Source organism: Cibotium barometz, chromosome 14 (assembly GCF_041138505.1).
Source record: "Cibotium barometz isolate CiBa-2024 chromosome 14, ASM4113850v1, whole genome shotgun sequence".
NCBI lineage: Eukaryota > Viridiplantae > Streptophyta > Polypodiopsida > Cyatheales > Cibotiaceae > Cibotium > Cibotium barometz.
In genome coordinates, this window is record NC_141059.1 from 42,133,327 (window position 1) to 42,153,081 (window position 19,755).

At 40.9% G+C, this 19,755-nt stretch overlaps 1 protein-coding gene across 1 annotated transcript in view; it reads right to left on the minus strand.

Annotated features, from left to right (window-relative positions):
- Positions 1 to 312: 312 nt before the first annotated feature.
- LOC147632041 (uncharacterized) overlaps positions 313 to 19,755 on the minus strand; it is a 46,278-nt gene continuing 26,835 nt past the window's right edge. The window contains exon 3 of the mRNA XM_086807926.1: positions 313 to 773. Within this exon, the coding sequence (XP_086664052.1) occupies positions 708 to 773 (66 nt within the window). The 3' untranslated portion in view covers positions 313 to 707. The remainder of the gene's footprint in view (positions 774 to 19,755) is intronic.

Consider the following 19,755-nt stretch of genomic DNA (forward strand, 5'->3'; position numbering starts at 1 on the left):
AACTTTAATGGGGACTTAAATTAGAGTGTAAGTAGGGAAGGGGGGGGTAGAGGTATTAAATTATCACAACAAATTTGGACATTGCAGAAGAGAGTGAAGAAAGGTGATATACTATGTGAATGACCTAACCACTTTTTCTCATGTTAGCATTCATGTGAAGAAAGGTGAAATACCATGTGAATGACCTAACCAATTTTTCTCATGTTAGCATTCATATAAATGCTTAGAAGGCTCTTCAAAAATCAATGGAAATGGTGTCAAGCCTCATAATTTGAAATCACTTCCTTAGTTCCATAACTAGGCACCCACAAGTTACACCCTGTGTAGAGTTAATGCAATTGGATGGGGAGAGAGAGATGTTTGTAAATTGTCACTTGTTCACATAGAGAGAAGTGGCAGGTGCTTGTCATTTGTTCAGATGAAAAAATGGAGATGCAAACAATTAATACTCAGTAACTTTCTACAAGTTTACATGTTGAGAGAGAGAGTGTATGTGTGTGTGTGTTACACCTGTTCATACGGTACAAAACGAAGTACCTGTGTCTACAAAGACGGCACAATATTCCAAGCAGAGTTCTCTCTCACCCCTCACACTGTGCAGTTGATCATATCCTGTTGTGGGGAATTTTTGAAAAAGGACTAATATTAATATATACAAAGCTACTCGCCCCATGGCACTTCAATGCTCATATGAGCCTACAAACTGATCAACAGCAATTGGATCCTGGCAGTCCAGCTCCACCGGCATTGTTATTGATTCCTACGTCTCTGGCCTGCGTTACAGAAAGCATAATTAGAAAAGAAGAATCCATCTGGTGGTCCAAGCCACCTATTCCTCTGCTTCCCCCACCCCAGGTTAGAACAGCCAGAAGAGTTCATGAGAAAGGTATTAGGACCTGGTCTGATCTATGGGATGTGAACAACAACAGGTGGTATTCTTCTGAACAGTTACTCATTTCTATTCCCTTCCAACCTTGGGAAATTCAGCTGATAGCTAACAGAATAGCTATGTTCCCTAAAGATCTGTATTGGATATTTGAGACTGATAGCTCTCCACCCCTCAGAGATGTAATATGGAAAGGAGGCGCTTCCCTTAATAACCCTCATGCTCAAGAGAGTTGGTCCCTCCTTTACATGTCACATTAAACAGGAGATGGCACTTAGCACTGGACAGACAACAGTGGGCTTTTAAGTTCCAGAGCATCTGGCAGAGTAACATTCAGCCCAAACACTCAGTTTTGCTGTGGCTTTTGCTCCACAAAGCTGTATGGACTGGTTCCAAAAGGAGGCGCTTCCCTTAACCCTCCCTCATGCTCAAGAGAGTTGGTCCCTCCTTTACATGTCACATTAAACAGGAGATGGCACTTAATATGGAAAGGAGGCGCTTCCCTTAACCCTCCCTCATGCTCAAGAGAGTTGGTCCCTCCTTTACATGTCACATTAAACAGGAGATGGCACTTAGCACTGGACAGACAACAGTGGGCTTTTAAGTTCCAGAGCATCTGGCAGAGTAACATTCAGCCCAAACACTCAGTTTTGTTGTGGCTTTTGCTCCACAAAGCTGTATGGAATGGTTCCAAAAGCAGGGAAGTGGGTCAGAGTGATGGATTATGTACAAGATGTAAATAGTCAGTTGAGGATATTCCCCATCTTTTCCTCAATTGCCCAACCAACTCCCCAATTTTAGCCCCTTTGTTCAAGACATTAGGATTTCCCACCTCTTGGAAACAACTGAGTATATGGAAAAATAGCCTCTGTTTTGATGCACATGAGAGGCGAGAGTTTCAGGATCGAGGTGAAGGCAATGACAAGCTTTCAAGTCAACAAGGAGATGGAGATCAACATGAAGTAAATGTCACAAGAGGAGCAAAAAATGAAGACATTATAACAATTCTAGATTAGATGACATGCTTGTAATTTTGTAGCAAGCTCTTTTTTAACCAATCTTTATTTAATTGAAATATTAATATTTTTGCAAACTGTAATTTTTTTGTCTAGCGGTCTAGTGTGAAAAGGCCAAACTTTAAATTTTAACTATAAAAAGCCAAAAGTGCCTTCTTTCTCATTTTCACGCGATAGAAACCAAGAATGAGCTCACACTATCTCTTTGCATTCACATGGCTACCTACTTTGACAACCCTTGTGAGTTCCTCTCCACCACCCCGTGGGCGGGGAAGAACGAGCTCTTTCTCATGTTCTCTCGTGAAGCCGACTTTGAAAAGTCGCTTGCCCTTGCGTCCCAACATTATGAGACGCAGATTGCATACATGGAGCAATACTTGGCTCCCCACTCCATCTCCTTTTCCCATTGCCCCAATGATTGATGGGTGCCTGTTGAGCTGCTTAAGTACATTCAACAATATGCCCACCCCTACATCCAACGCTTTGAGCGCTTCATCGACATCTGCATCCCCGCCGCTCTGCAGGAGCTTACTGTACCTTCAATAATAAGTAGGAGGTGAAGAGGTTGGGGAAGGGCAAATTAGGAACTAGGTTCCTCTCGTGGCTCGCCACTTTTGCGTTCCTCATCAATGACGAGCGATGAGGATTCGGATGAGGAGGTAGAGATGCCTGCATTGCAGTTGGCAGGGTATTTGAGGGATGACAAGGAAGTGAAGGCAGTAGGAACAAGTGCTGGTGTAGAAGAGCAGCTTGCATTAGAGCACTTTCCAGACGGTGCACAATCTGCAGAGCTGAACAACCCACTGTAGTAGAAGATGTGGGGCCATCTTCCCAACACAAGAGAGCAAGGTGCTGCCAAAGCTTGAGATCAATCTCTTGAGCACCATTGTGGTGGAAGGTGAAGAATACTTATTTATTCATGACCTTGAAAATGCAGCTGCCTTGAGAATGGATGAATGCTTGGGCATTATATGCACACGATGTGAGGTGGACCTTGATACGTCCAACCTCGGTCCTCACCTAGATAGTGCTATATTACCCCTTCAAGAATCTATCGCAAAAGACAGTTGCTTTGGTCAAGGAAACCTGGTTGAGACCGCGGAGCAAGCCCTAGTTCCAGAGGAGGAATTCACAACCTTACAAGACAAGCTAGAGGCTGAAAAGGATACCCTTGCTGTCTGCTAAAGTGATGGAGGAGACCAAAGCACCAAAAAAGGATGAGGCTAAGCCCTCGATTGACCTCTCCGCCCCCACCAGCACTTTGGCAAAAGAAGACATTGAGCAACCTAGAAACATTTGTAATTATGTATAGGAAAATATTTTGATTTTTCCTTTGATTGTAGAGGGTGGTTGAAATTGACGCATTTGCTGGGAGAGGCGGCAGAGCAGAGCAGAGACCAGGCCAAGGTCCATGGACATGATGTTGCGTTGGCGCACTATCTTGTAAGACATAGTACTCCGGTGTGATCTTTGTTGCTTCCTCATAGTAGTCGTTATTAACTTCTACTTTGCACATGACTTTTCCCTCTTCCAAGGGCTCCTCGATCAACACCTGGTTGATCTTGGCCTGTGGTTGTGACATGTCATGTATTCTGAACATTCCCCTTGGTAAATAGGACGTATTCAGTTGACATGTAGTCTTATTGGTTTGCTGGTGGTAAGGCTAGTAAATAGGACGTATTCGGTTGACATGTAGTCTTATTGGTTTGCATTGGAGGTGCTGGTAAGGCTAGCAGCACTCTTGGTGGTGCTGGCAATTGTTCCTCGGATATCTGCACATGGCAATGTCATGGTTCCCTAGTCTCTGACAGTGAGCACAATAGAGTAATTGCATTGGTCTTAGGTGAGGGCATTTAGTGCTCATGTGATTTTATCTACAGATAGAGTACAAAATCAACTCTCTCTGGGGGTACCTAATGCTTCTCTCCCATCCCTGACCTTTAAGTTCTCCAATATGGCATTACTAAGTTCCTCGATTGTCATGTTGCCAACTTGCGTGTTCTTGGATCCCGCATCTTGATGACTAGATACTTGTGATGCTGCTACTACCAAAGCTACCTTGGCATCTTTCGGTTGTGGCAACTCAAGCATGTTATCCTCATATTCAATCTCCAAACTTACAAGACATATCTAGAGTGGTTGGTCAGGCTAACACCAGATAACCATGCATCTTATGATCTTGGAATCCTCTCCGAAAGTAGGGCAATAACTCATTAGTTAGCCTTTCCTTCAATTTGCATCTTAAGTTCAAGTGTTTGAGCTAAGAAACATAATCTCGCATGGACTCATTGTCTTTTTGTTTGATGTTGTGGAGAGCTATGCCACAAGACTCCATCTGTCCACTTTGAGAAAAGCTTGGTATGAACATATTCTTAAGTTGAGTAAAATTGACTTTATCCTCAGGCTTTAGGATTCGATTTCATTGGTAGGATTTCCCTTCTAGGATCTGAGAAAAAGCATGTATCATGGTTGCATCTCTCACTGGCCCACACATTTCATAGGTTGACTCAAAGATCTCTATGTGTTAGATCGGGTCCCCATCTTCTGAGAACTTTTGCATGAGCTTTGAAATGATATGTGGCTTCATCTGAGATGGTTTGGATACAAGGGAAGTGCCTAGGTTCCTAACCATGCCTCTACCCATTTCTAAAGCCATATTCAATAGATCTGCCCTTGTGACCACATTTAGATCTGTGTTAGGATCCACAATTGGTCTTTGAGGAGCTACCCCCCTACATAGACCTCATCGTCTTCCTGTATTGGTTCTTCTATTCAATTTGGGTCTATGGTTGGGTCTGGGTAAATCCTCATCACCTAGCTCATTTGTTAGCAGCCTCAACCCACCTTTGTTGGATTAAAAGTTCCATGCTCTGCAAGAATGTGGGATCATTGATCATTTCTTGTATATCCTCTCTTGTGTAGAGCCGATCATTTATCATTTCTTGTGTGTGTGAGATCCTCTCTCCTATGAATTCCCTAGGTAGATTTTCCACCTCTTCTTGTGTTTCAAGGCTTTCATTAGCCTTTGGTTCCTCAATTGATGGATTCTAAGACTGGTATCCCTCCTTCTCTCATCCGCACACACATGTTATCAGTGATATTTCTAGAGGTTTCTAAGTCCTTGCCATGTGGTCAACAGATTCAAATTATCCATTTTCCTCTGTTCTGCCATCATTCTTCGCGTGTCGAGCTCTTGCTTTTTTAAGCTCAGAAGCCGCAATTGCCACCTTCAAGTCCACTTCCACTTCCACAGATGTGGGGAAGAAGATTTGACCTATCTTGGTATCATTTTTCTTATCCTTCCTAACCCTACAGGTCATCCCACTAATCCTCACTATGTTAGCTTTCCTGGGGCCAGAAGTTAGGGCTATTTGGATTGGTAAGTTCAGTCTTAAATCGTGTCTTGTGATTGTTGTTGATGACAGGCCCGCACCTATAAATTGTGCTTCACCTTCTGTGTCGTGCTGGAGACAAAACAATCCCCTAACCATATCAAAGATTTCGTTGGACTTCGCAGGAGAAGATGGTTTTTCTTCCTCTCCAAATCTATAGAATCTTATCCCTTCTTCCATGGATTCTTTGCTACTTGTTTCTATGGTGGTAAGCTTTCTCCAAGCTGCAACACTCAATTGAGTTCTCCCTGAGTGACTTAAGCCAACACTTCTTTGGTAGGAAGAACCTGGGTGATTTGATGCGCTGTCATCAAGGGTAAGGTCATCTCCAATGAGTTTACATGACCTCAAGTGCATGAGAATGTGTTTCAACAGGCTAAATCACTACTCTAACCGCTACAATTGGTTATTTGTTGAGTTTACTTTTCTTGTCGGAAATAGCAAATCTCCATGAAACAACAAACTATTGTTCACGTCGTGAAGTAGCAGATTGTGTTTCTTGCCATGAACAACTTATGTTTTACACTTAAAAATTTTAGCTTAGAACTATAGTAATTCGAGTCGGGGTGACTCATGTCATTGAGTACTTACCAATGCTTCGAGCTCACATCCCTTGAAGCTCTCCAAGCTCACTTTTTGGAAGCTCCACTCCTCCAGTCTCTACCTCCATACTGTCACCCCCCATGGAGTCGCTCACACCACAATACAAGGCAATCTTCCTCTCACTCTCCAATACACATGCATATAAGAGGAACGTGCACTAGAGTACTCTCTCTCTCTCTCTCTCTCTCTCTCACTCACTCACTCCAAAGCAAGAGCGCTCTTAGCACAAAGGGGGATTGTGTTCTTTCATTTTTATGACAAAATTCCTTTTATATATCTGGCCCTTATTCACACTTGGACATCCAAAACTTACTAATCTAAAGCCTTGGGTAGCAAGTATCTCATATTGTACAATGTTTATAGTGCCATTACATAAGATTGTTCTTATCTTATTCTCGTCTCGGGAGGTTCACCTCCAAGAAATTTTATGTATCACGTTTGTTCAAGTGGTATTTAAAAAACCACTTACACTTATATATTTTATGAATAAAATGACTCCTTTTTCTTCATAAACTTATAGTTTTTTTTTAAAAAATGGTTTAAAAAACCCTCGTGTAAATGTAATTCTATAACTTTTTTGAATTAATATATCCCTCTTAATGAACTCATGTGCTAGACTTACATATTTTTAGGTGAACCCCTCGAGATTCTTGTATGCTTCAATGATGTCTGTGCAAGAAACCCACTCTTGGCTAGACAATGGGGTAGTGGGATAGACTCTAGACTACCAACATTATCATTTACATTAGCTAAAACATACATGGAATTTTAAAAGAAGATTCCCTCTCGTGGTGCTAAATGGCTTGGTGGGTTATCATATAGCAATGTGCCTATCTCTATATATGGAAGACACATTGATTCTTCCACTGATGCACTCTGCATTCTGCCACTCCTCCACATTCGATGGATATAAAGCTATAAGAAAATTTTAATACTTAGCTATAGAGCACAAAAAAATTAGGTATTGAATACAAAAAACAAAGACTACTTATTGAATCTTACTATTTATCTTAGATCTTGTACTTTCATCATGGTGATGTAGCATTATGTCTATGTGCATATAAACATGTTGCACAAGGACCTCGATTGCACCATTTGGCCACTTTGCAGAACTCCATGCAATCCTACCTTTCCAATGCTTGTTAGGATCACCAATGTCTTTTCGTTTTACCTTGAATTCTCCTCGAGTGTGTGCTTGGGTCTCATTGTGATCTAGTCTCACTTCTTGAACTGCTGAGGGATCCAGCTTCCATGAGCATCCTTCCTATTGAAAAGCTCTACACTTTCAATGTTGTAGATGCGTTTTCTCCTAGAGCTCAAATACAATGGAAAAACATAACATTATTATCATTTCATTGGGCTCAACAATCTAATAACGCAAATAAAACTTTAAAGAAATGTTATGAACCTTGAACTCTGTTTTCCTTGTTATTCGAGTTAACAAATAACCTTGTAAGTTTTCACAAATGACATCATGGTCAGGAAGGTTAACGAACATAAAAAATAAAATAAAATCACAAAGAAATCATGATTAGTAAACATAGCTTAACGAAGCTTACCAGACTATTAAGATGGAAGAAAAAAGAGGCTGAGAGAAAAAGAAGTTCATAGATGAAGTAGATATGGTAGAAATAAGTGACACTATAAGAGAGGTATGAAACGAAGAGAACTAAGTTCAAATTGTGGAGAAAATCTTCAATCAGTCTGGCCTCTTTCCTGATATGCCATCTGACATACGTTTTGGTAGGCGGTATTCAGGCCTGACATTCTTCTATTTTTGAGTTTTATGTCAATATATTTTATTCCTCTTTTTTTGAGCTCAAAAGTGTGGGGACCACTCTGACACAAAAGATCCATGTTAGATGGATCTAGAATCCAAGCACTCTCATTAGCTGGCCTTGTATTATTTTAATGGGCTCTAAAAGGGCCCATTTGGAGCCCGAATTTCCCCTAATGCCTTCCCCCTTCTTATTTCTCTTCTCCCTTCTCTTTTCTTCTCCTTCTCTTTTTTATCTCTTCTCTTCTACCACACTGCTCTCCAATCTTGCTTAAGATTTGGGGGTACTATCAGCAACATGACTTTAGGCCTCCTCTCCACATTTAGTTTGGTGTTTGATGAAGGTGATGGAGAAGAAGCTAACTAGTGTGTGTGTGTGTGTGTGTGTGTGTGTGTGTGTGTGTGTGTGTGAGAGAGAGAGAGAGAGAGAGAGAGAGTAACTCAAATATATGGAATCATATTCATAATCTTAAAATGTTACGTGCAATGTCCAAGGGCCCAAAAAATGAATGGTGCTAAGCTTTATGTATATACAAAATCCATTATAGCTGGCAATATACAAGATGGCTAGATCCCATAAACGCGAAGTTGCTTAGTACAATTATAAAAGATTACAAAATAGGTGCGAGCATGTGTACGAAGGTCAAGTTGTCTAGATCCCATAATCATATAAATGTGAATCGCTTAGTACAATTATAAATGATTACAAAAGAGGTGTGACCATGTGTACAAAGGTCATGTTAAAAAATGTGGTCCCCACCCTCTCTTCCCCTCTTTTTCCTTCCCTAGTTCACTCTCAAGATCAAGGATGTATGGGAAATCTTGGTCAACCATCTGTCCATGGATGATGGTTTTGTATGTTAGTGCTTTTGATAAAATAATTTCAAACCAATCAACATCGATCTTCATTATGAAAATATGCACTAAATGCCTGTTTTTTATAACTAAAATGGATTGAAATGTATTTCTTATACAAAGGCTATGAGAATTGTTGCCGGTTTTCTTTATTTTAGCTGATGAAAACACACTAGAATTTTAGAGTATGTTAATGCATTGACCGGTTGGTTTAGAAGGTTCAAACTTCTAAGTCAAGCATTGGATGGAATGTTGCCCATGTAGATATCCATGGCTACCCCACAGGACTAAATGACACATCATGAATGAAGAGGGATCTAAGGCTGAAAAGAGGCATCCCGACCTTGCCTAATCTAGACCGTCGGATTCCTATCGCGCAAGTGAACTAGGCGTGAACTCAGGGTGAACTAGGGGTGAACTCACTAGGGGGGTAATGAACTCAGGAGGGGGTAAACTAGGGGTGAACTCAAGAGGGGGTAAACTATGGGTGAATTCAGGAGGGGGTAAACTATGGGTGAACTCTCAGGGTATACCATGGGGATTTTTGGGACTTAGAAAAATTTCGAGGGATTGAGCCCACTGCAAAAGAGGATTCAAACTCAGAACCGACTGCTCAAGTTTTCATCATCTAACCACTATGTTAAACTTTCCAGCAGGTTGTGGAGAGTGTTTTTAAATTTAAATCTTGGTAATTTTGTTCCTTCGTTCACTTTCTTGCCGGAAAATCTTTCCCTAGTTCACCCCTTATTCACCTAGTTCACCCCCCTAGTTCGAGTTTACCCGCACGTTACCCACATGTTCACCCATAGTTCACTTGAGAATCCAACAATGTTGATCAAATCTTGATCACGACGCCTCTTTCCAACCATAGATCCCTCCTGATTCATAATGTGTCACTTAGTCATGAGGATGGCCACCCCTCCCTATAATGTGGGGTTGTCTTTCCAAAGGCTAGTAATGACATTGTTATCCGATGGTGGGTGAAGTGTTCCTTCTTTGTAAAGACCTACTGGCAGTGTGGTACTTGCTAGCGCTTATGGCCAGCTGTCACTTCTTGCCCTCCAGTAGCTACATTAATCATCTCTCAATCATGTAATTAAAATCCTCATGTCTACGTTTGATTCCAATTCTAGCCTTAAGACTCCGTGATTATTGTTTCGCTCATCTGCAAAGCAGATGGTACGCTTACTATGAGGATAGACTATTCGTCCTCCAGTAGCGATGACATGTTCCTTTAAGAAAGACACTCAGTATGGAACCATAATCTATGTAGGTGGCTCGATTTTATTATTTTAGTAATTTACATGAATATGCAATCATTAATGGCGCTATGCTTTCTACAATGTAGGCCAGGTACGTAGGGATCAATAACAATTTCGATGGAGGTCGGTAAGTTGGATCGGGAGGATCCCATTGTTGGTTAATTAGTTTGTAGGCTCATATGAGCATTGAGTGCCATGGGGCAAGTAGCAGTGCTCACATAACTCGGTTCGTAGTGTAAATTTCTCAGTTGGAAATTGAGAAATCTCGGTTAGAATTTGAGGTTACCTTTAATTTTAAGAGATGAAATTTGTACATTTTAGCTATAAATCATGGCATTTGTATGATTTCTAGTGATTTTCAAGTCTAAATCTCAGTGAAGCCTAAGAATTGCCTTTAATTTAAGGGTTGAAAAAACATTTTTTTTAGCACTAGCGAGTAGCTTTGTATATATTAATATTAGTCCTTTAAAAACAAATTCCCACAACACGATATGATAAACCGCACAGTGCGAGGGGGGAAAGACTCGAGAGAGCTCTTCTTGAATTATTGTGGCGTCTTTGTGGACATACGTATTTGGTTTTGTTACATATGAACATGTGTAACTCTCTCTCTCTCTCTCTCAACACGTAAACTTGTGAGAAATTAATTAGTATTGATTATTTGCATCTCCATATTTTTATTTGAACAAATGACAAGCACATGCCACCTCTCTCTAGATATGTGAACAAGTGACAATTTACAAACATCTCTCTCTCTCTCTCTCTCTCTCTCTCTCTCTCTCTCTCTCTCTCTCTCTCTCTCTCTCCAATTGCATTATCTTTACACGGGTTGTGGGTGCCTAATTATGTAACTAAGGAAATGATTCAAATTATGAGGCTTGAGACCATTTCCATTGATTTTTGAAGAGCCTTAGAAGCATTTATATGAATGCTAACGTGAGAAAAAGTGGTTAGATCATTCACATAGGACAAAGTGGTTAAGTCATTCACATGGTATGTCACCTCTCTTCTTTGATGTCTAAATTTGTTGTGATAATTTAATACCTCTATCCCCCCCCTTCCCTACTTACACTCTAATTCATGTCCCTGTTAAAGTTCATAAGCTTGAAGTGTCTCCTGAGTCCCCTTCTTCTTCTCTCCTTTCCCTTCTCTTTCTCTCATCTTCTCCTTTTCTTTTCCATTTTTTTTGAGAATAAATGTGTATGTGTTTGTGCGTGTGTGTATAATTACCTCAGCATGATACACCCATGACTACACCATAATTTAATCAATATTTCTATTTCATCATCTAAATAGACAAAGCTAGCCAACTATGTGGAGTTCAACAATTTGCAGATGCATCCCGCATTTCATCCTCCCTTCTCTTTCTTTCTCTTCTCCCTTCTCTTTTCTTCTCCTTCTCTTTTTATCTCTTCTCTTCTGCCACACTGCCCTCCAATCTTTCTTAAGCCTTGGGGGTAGTGTCGGTAGCATGACTTTAGGTCTTCACATTTAGTTTGGTGTTTGAGCCTTAGGTTTGGTTTGCAGAGGCTTGTTGGTGAGGGTTCCTTTGACCTTAGGACCTCAACTTTAATGCAATGGGCACTTGCAAGACAGGGATGATGGAGAAGAAGCTAACTATTGTGTGTGTGTGTGTGTGTGTGTGTGTGAGAGAGAGAGAGAGAGAGAGAGAGAGAGAGAGAGAGAGAGAATACACCAAGCAACATATTAAGTAAACAAACACAATCCACAAGCAAAGAGAGAAGGAACATGTAAGCTAAATTAACCATAAGAGCAATAGGACTCAAACTCAATCGTGATTAATGGGATTGTCCCTTTTCTCATTACTTAAAATAACTCAAATATATGGAATCATATTTACAATATTCGAATGTCTGTGCAATGTCCAAGGGCCCAAGAAGCTAATGGTGCTAAGCTTTATGTATATACAAGAGCCATCATAGCTGGCAATATATAGATCTCATAATCATATAAACATGAAGCTGCTTAATACGATTATAAAAGATTACAAAAGAGGCATGACCATGTGTAAAAAGGTCAAGTTGTCTAGATCCCATAATCATATAAATGTGAATCACTTAGTACAATTATAAAAGATTACAAAAGAAGTGAGAACATGTGTACAAAGGTCATGTTAAAAATGTGGTCCCTTCCCCTCCCCTCCCCCCTCTAAGGCCTAGAATTTGAAGGGCACCCCTATTTTTTCCTTTGAAGGTCTTTTCTTTAACTAACTTTTCTTTATGAAAAGATTGGAAGGACATATAACTAAATTTCCCAAAACCCTTCCCTTCCTTTGAAGAATAATTATTTTTTCACCTTTCTTTGTGTGAAGGTTTTGACCTCGTTGGAAGGGTACTGCAACCTTCAAATTCTAGCGCTGCCCCCTCTTCCCCTCTTTTTCCTTCCCTAGTTCACTCTCAAGATCAAGGATGGATGGGAAATCTTGGTCAACCAACTCTCCATGGATAATGGTTGTGTATGTTGCTTTTGATATATAAAAAATTTGAACCAATCAAATTAATAGATCAATCAATCTTCATTATGAAAATATGTATGTGCACATGAAGATGATTTTAAAAGCGGATAGAATTGTTTGCCGAGCCTAGAAATCACGGATTGAAGTCAAAGAGCTACTTGCAGTAAATGAAGCTCTCGGGAGGAATATGAAGAGAAAATCAATGGCATCAAAGCAAACCAGGCTAACCGGGAACATGAATGGAATAAGGTAGGGAATCAACTGTCGGTCGAGGAGGAAGAGCTTGCACAAGCCATTATGGCTTTAACTAATACTCTCCAGGAATTGAGTTAAGCTTTTCTAAAAAGCTTGATGAGCTTGATGTATATGATATGATAGCCTTTTTTGAATAATACATTCTCTAATTCTAATTTATATATAAAAAATATATACTAAATGCCTGTCTTTTATAACTAAAATGTATTGGAAGGCATTCACAGGAAGTGGGAACACTCAATTCAGGATGCATGGTCTGATGATAGTCACAGTTGGCCTGCGGTTAGGTTGGGGAATCCTTTCAACTTCACATTGATTTCATTCTACGCCCCTTGTTTGGCCAGCATGAGAGCATCAAATTGGCATTCTATTATGGAGATTGTGGGTCCTATTTTGCTAGTTGGTGACTTTAACATGGTGGAAGGTCAGGGTGATAGAAGTAGGTTTCTGGGAAGAACTATTAGTGGTCAGGAAAAGGATAAATGGGATTTGCTTAAGGTCAGTAAGGACCTGTTAGACCTATCATTGAAGATAGGATTCTCTTGGTCTAATCATCAAAAAGGTAACTTCCACAGAGCTGCTAGACTTGATAGACTTTATGCCTCTGGCTGCCTGGTTGACATGTTCATAAAAGTCAAGTGTCTTACAGATTCTTCCCTAATCATCTCCGATCACCTCCCCTTGATCTGTAATTTCTCCTTAGGGCAGGCTAAAGGAAGGGCTGGCTGGCTGCCCCACCTTGACCCATCCCTTTTCCCTCTTCCGTGTGTCCATCCGTGTGTCCAGCAGAAGATAAAAAGTTTCATCATCGCTGAGGCCTTCAATCAATTTTCATCCCCCTCCAAGGGGTGGTCTTGTCTGGTCAATAAGGTACATAATATCTGCAAGGAATATAAGCTTAAAGGAGCTGCGATCCGCCTGAATCGTAGAGTCTAGATTAGAAATCAGATTCAAGACATCTTTCGATGGTCCAAGCATCAGGTTTGGGCCATTCGGGATTGTTAAGAGGGGGGTTGGGAATCTCTTCTAGCTTGCCAAATAAACCTGGTTTTTTATCTACAAAATATGAGTGAGAAAAGAAAAAGATATTGTTCTGTGTGCAAGATCACTTGGGCTTTGAGATACAAACATTGCCTCTCCAATGGATGCATGCATAGCATAGAAAACTCCAGTGAGGCTTTGGAGTGGTTATATTAGAGTGGAAAATATCTATAGAGAGACATAAGAAAATGGAGAATCATAAGAAAATTTTAAACAAAAAATCCAATATTAGCATGTTGTTAAAGCTGTGTTTATGTTACACTGACAATTTGAAGGAAACCTTGGTCATTGGCCTTGAATGTACAGGTCTCCAAGGGTATACACATGTTGCACTATGGCAACCACTCCTTCCTTCTTAGTATGCTTGAAGCCTTGTAGCCACCCCTTCCAATGATGTAGCATATTCCCCAGTTGATGCACTCGATGTGGTCCCTTAGAGCTTGGCTGCATGTAGACCCAAGCCCCAACCCTAAATCTTGTTGGAGCCCAAACTCCATTCTCATCTCTTGTGTTATGTAGCACAAGCTCTTCCACCTTCTCCCTAGGTCTTCTCACATTACTGGAAGAGGCCATGGTGGTAAGAAAAGAGAAGAAGGGAAAAGAAATGCTTGTTTTACAACAGAGGAGTGGAGAGGAGAGAAAGTAAACAATGGGTTAAAGGACCACTCTCTAATTGATCTAAAGAACCAACTTAGAATGGAGGAGTTGCTGGCAGCCAAGTCCACTATGTTGTGGTACAGAGAGGCGTGGGCTGGGAAAATCGACACTCCTCACCCTAAGATGTTCTCTCTTCTCATCAAAAGGAAAAAAGCTAGGGATCTTATTCCTTTGGTCAAGAAGCCCAATGGTCAGGCTATTGCTAATGAAGTAGAAAACCTCCAAGTTATCAAGAATCATTTTTTTAACTTGTTCTCCACGGTTCCCCCTCCCACTCAGGAAGTTACTGCAGCTAGGGCAAAGATCGCTCTCATGAGGAAAAAAATGGTCAGCATTTCCTTAGCTATGAAGCTACATGCCCCCTTCTCTGAGAAGGAGGTGAAAGATGCCATCTCCCACCTCAAAAAGGGGAAGTCTCCGGGTGAAGATGGGATCCCAAACGAATTCTTTCTTGCATTCAAAGATGATCTTACCCATCATATCCTAAACATTTGGAAAGAAGCCATGAGGAAGGGTGGGCTTGCTCAGAAGTCAAATGTGGGGGTGATAAAGCTAATTCATAAAAAAGATGATAAGGAAGACTTGGGGAACTGGAGACCCATAACATGTCTCTCTTCTCTCTACAAAGTCTTTGCTCATATCCTGACAAGGAGAATCAACCGCTATTCAGGGTTTTCAGTGCAACAATGGAAAGCTTTAAAGAGGGTTAGAGTTTGAGAATAGGCTTCCTAAACCTAGAGTAGACTAAAGAGGGTTAGAGTTTGAGAATAGGCTTCTTGAACCTAGAGTAGACTAAAGAGGGTTAGAGTTTGAGAATAGGCTTCCTGAACCTAGAGTTTGAGAATAGGCTTCCTGAACCTAGAGTAGACTAAAGAGGGATAGAGTTTTTGCAGCAATGGAGAGGGAGGGAGCTTGAGAGAGAGAGAGAGAGAGAGAGAGAGAGGGAGATTGAGAGGGAGGGAGCTTGAGAAGGAGGGAGAGCTTGAGAGGGATGGAGTTTCTATAGCAATGGAGAGCTTAGAAGAGGAAGAAAGAGGTTCAAAATGAGCTTTCCAAACCTAGAGTATGTTGGGGGGAAGTTTGAGAGAGGGAAAACACACTTTTGGAAAAAAAATTAAAAATTTTCAATTTTTAGGGTTTTGAATCTGCACGATTCTAGGTGGGGGGACCTATAAGTTAGGGCCCAAGAGGTAGGGGGACAAGAGTAGTAATTAGGCCCCATTAGCAAACCAAAGCCTAGGCCCCCTAGGGTCAAAGAAGTCAAAAATGTGCATCCAGCCCTCTTCCTATTGGTCTATTCCTAATCAAAAGTTAATCCAAGAGGCCCTCTTTGGGTCCAAAAAATTCCTAATGAAGTAGGCACCTTTTTTTCATCATTACTTGTATTTTTTAATTCAAAAAATGAGATATTTCTATATCTCATTTTTTTTCATCATTACTTGTATTTTTTAATTCAAAAAATGAGATATTTCTATATCTCCTCTCTCCTGATGCAAACTGGATTAAAAAGGGAGCCAAACTGATCCAAATCTTGTCCAAATTGGGTCAAACTGAAGCTGGAAGCCTCTAGAACCCATGTGGATATGGGTAGATGCGAGTGGATGAGATCTGTTTTGAGGATAAATTGAGGAAAGATGTGATGAGATGAAAATGATGTGATTGGATGAGAATAGGAATACTTATGAAATGGTTGTGGAATTAAATAATGTGAGTTGATGTGGAAAGATGAGAGTTTGTTATAGAAACTATATTTATGACCTGTTTTTAAATGACTTTTTTATGTCAAGAATGCTGGGGAAGCATTTTGACCGTCTTGTGAATGAGGTCGTGGAGACCTAATCTGATAAAGTTGCAATAGTTTACGGAGAGTCAATGGAGGATGTCTCGCGTAGCAAGGTCGGCCGAGGTCTTGACCAGCCTCGTTTTGATTAAAATGGTGAGCTTCCAGTACGATGGATGAGGGACCAAGGAAGCGGCCGAGGTCTTGACCAGCCTTGTTTTGATTAAAATGGTGAGCTTCCAGTACGGTGGATGAGGGACCAAGGAAGCGGCCTATGAGTGAAGCTCTAGGTCACATGCAAAGGATCCTAGAGGGTGCTGACCATACAGTGCTCGCGCCCTAGGTCGTCGACGATACCCACGCGTGCGTCGAGGAAGATATTGGAACAAGGAGTAAGAGTTGTTTTCTGAATTTGGGCATGGATCTGGTTGATTGACCTTGCTAGTCCTCAACGGATGTGCTTTTATATGAATCCGTTGGTTGATCTTGCTGATCTTCAACGGAGATTCCATTTTGATATGTGAATATATTGCCGAGTACTATGATCTAGGAACCATCAAAAAGGTCCCTAAGTGGATAGGTGGTGAGTGTTCTGGTTGCCAATGATGCCATAGGTACACTGATGAAGGAATAATTGGAAATTAGGATTCAACCGGAGATTTTGAGGATTATGATCAGTGACACTATGATTTCATTAAATTATTGTTTTAAAGACAAGTGAATCTGTGAAAAAGGCAATTTCATATTGGGTGTGTAAGTGGTGTGACTAGTTTTAAGTTTGCATGAATATCCAGCTAGGGAGCCTGGTAACTCTTTTCCCTGGTACCCGGGACAAAACCTAACCAAATTCCTAATTGGATCCCATCACTAAAGTGGTTGGGAGGTTGGCTTACCCACGGGACTGGATGGGGTTAGGCTGGACAGATGGATCCCTAAAATTGAGATTCAATTATGTTATGGTACGATAGATGAAGTGAATCTCGGACAAAAATTGTTCTATGGAAAAGAATCAACGATTGCGCCTCTCAATGAGGAAGAATGCATTGGTCTCTATGATCGAAGTGCAAGTCTCTTCCTTGATCTGACTATGATATGGGTTCAGTTAGATCAGTTCAGTTAGTTAAGGCTTTTGACTACATTAGAGTAAAAAGGCAATAGTGTGATGAAGACATGCTATGATATACACGACTCATCACTAATAATGGTGCTGTAATTCTTCTCCTAAGAATAAAGCGGCTAAGAAGTCTAAAAATTTGGCAAGAAATTCTAAAATTCTGAGGTGAATGATTATAGAGTTGGACATAATGAATAAATCCTAGCCTTATCAATATCATGGCTAGCGAGATATTCTATCTAAGTCTCTCACGTTGATTGGTATTGACGTTAATACTTCATCCTCCAGAGAACCACATATGCTAACGTCTCTCTACTGGATCAGGAAAGTATAGATCCTCAAAGTGATGAGCGAGCCTCACTCTGCTTTCTCAAGTTGTATAGCGAAGTTGATGAGATTTTTGACGGCAAAGGCGATCATATCCTGACTCTGGGAGAGTCCAGGAACGCTAGACAGATTTGGTGTATCCATCTAAAAATCCAATTCAATTTATGAGTTTTCAATTTATGAATTCATTTCAAGCATAATCTTAGCAAGTGAAAACATTATTTCCCAAATTTACTTTAAAATTTTAGGTAATTTCTACTGCTATTTCATAAGTTTATAACAGTGCTCTGATACCCCGCTGTGAGACCCCTCTGCCCCCGCTCTGCTGTGAGACCCCTCTGTCCCCTCCGCACATCGGATTCTCGGTTGCTCTAGCAGAAGTAGCTTCTTGTTGCGCGAGGCAAGGTTTCCCACTTGGGGCCTCGCCCTTGAATGTCCGGACACGAGACTAATCTCATGTGGTTATTCCGAAACCGAAACCGGGGAAAATTTCCCTTGCCAAAAAACGGGGACGATTCCACCTTTTTGATTCTCTTAACGAATTTTCTAACGGGGTCAAGAGACTAAACTATCCTTCACCTGATTAAACAAGATAGAAGGAAAACTATTATAGACTTAACTTGAAGAAATCAATGCTTTTTTCTTAACCAAAATCAGGCACCAAAATCAGGCACAGCCGCCATTGATCTAGTCATTTGAGAGAGTCTTCAGGTTTTTATTTATCTACTTGAATTCTAAGCGTATTCCTATTATTTCAATTTCATTATTAAAACTCCACAGATTCCAACCTAACCCCATCTGGCCCATGGGTTAGCTACCACCCAACCACTGGAATCGGTAGAACCAGACAATTACTCACCCACCCATAATTTAATACCTTTCTTAACTTTTCCTTTCAAATACAGATACGCACACACTCCTCTTTAAAACTTTAACTTATAAAACAATCCATTGACAATAGTTATTGGTTACAGATGTCATAACTCAAAATTTTCATCCAGTCCCTTGTTTCTAAAAAAAAATAGTATCACTCTAGACTCTCCGTTGAGACCAGCTGGTCAGCCAACGAGATCCAGTAATAGATTAAAATAATCATTTCGTCCATTATAAATATCTTCCATGACATACGCATGGGTGTCCTAGGCAACACGAGCCCGTGCATCGCCTGGTCTCAGAACCCTCCAAGATCCTCCTTATGTGAGATCCCACTGCCCCCTCCGCACGGATTCCCGGTAGTAGCTGGTAGCGGAAGCAGCTCCCTCGTGCGCGGGGCAAGGTTTCGGCTTCTTTCTCCTAGGTGGCATCTTCAAAAGGATAGAACTTCCATTTAACCAATAATTCTCTCAGAATTCTATTCCTGAGAACCTTTTCTCGAACATCAAGGATTTCTTCAGGTTGGAGTTCCATCTGCCCTTGGGTTGAAGAAGTTAAGATTTCATCAAGCACATGATTCCGGATTGGTACGTACTTTTTAAGTAGGCTGACATGAAATACATTATGTACTTTGAGATGAGGAGGCAGAAGAAGCTTGTAGGCTAAGTCACCTACTTTCTTTGTAATCAGATATGGTCCACAACATCTGGGGGATAACTTCTTGTACTTCCCAACAAGGGATAGAGAACTTCTTTTGGGGCGTACACGAATGAAGACCATATCTGCTTCTTCGAATTTTCTATCTGTCCTCTTCTTATATGCATACTGCTTCTATCTATCATGGGCAGCTTTTAAAGCTTTGCGAATTGAGTGCATCTGCTGCTCCATGTGGTGAAGCATCTGTTTGGACATCTCGACCCTAATCAATGGGTCGGACCAAGTTAATGCAGTTAAGCAATCTTGTCCATACAGAGCTTTGAAAGGGCTCATCCCAATACTTTGGCAATAAGAAGCATTGTAGGCGAGCTCGACTAGGTGCAGATAGCTTAGCCACTTCTTGGGTTCCCTACCATAGCATGACCAAAGTATATCTTCAATTACTTGGTTCACCCTTTCAGTTTGACCATCAGTGTCGGGGTGGTAAGCTGTGCTGAGATCCAAGAAAGTTCCTACAGCTTCAAAAAATGCAGTCCAGAATCTTGACGTGAACTTGGGATCTCAATCACTTACTATTCTCCTGGGTAGGCCATGCAATCTGAAGATTTTCTTGAGGAACACTCTGGCCACATCCACTGCATTGTAGGTTTCTTTTACTCGAATCAGATGGGCAACTTTGGTTAGTCTATCAACTACCACGAAGATGGAGTTGTAACCTAATTGCAGTGAAGGTAATCTAGTAATAGAATCCATATTGATACATTCCCACTTCATCTAGGGGATG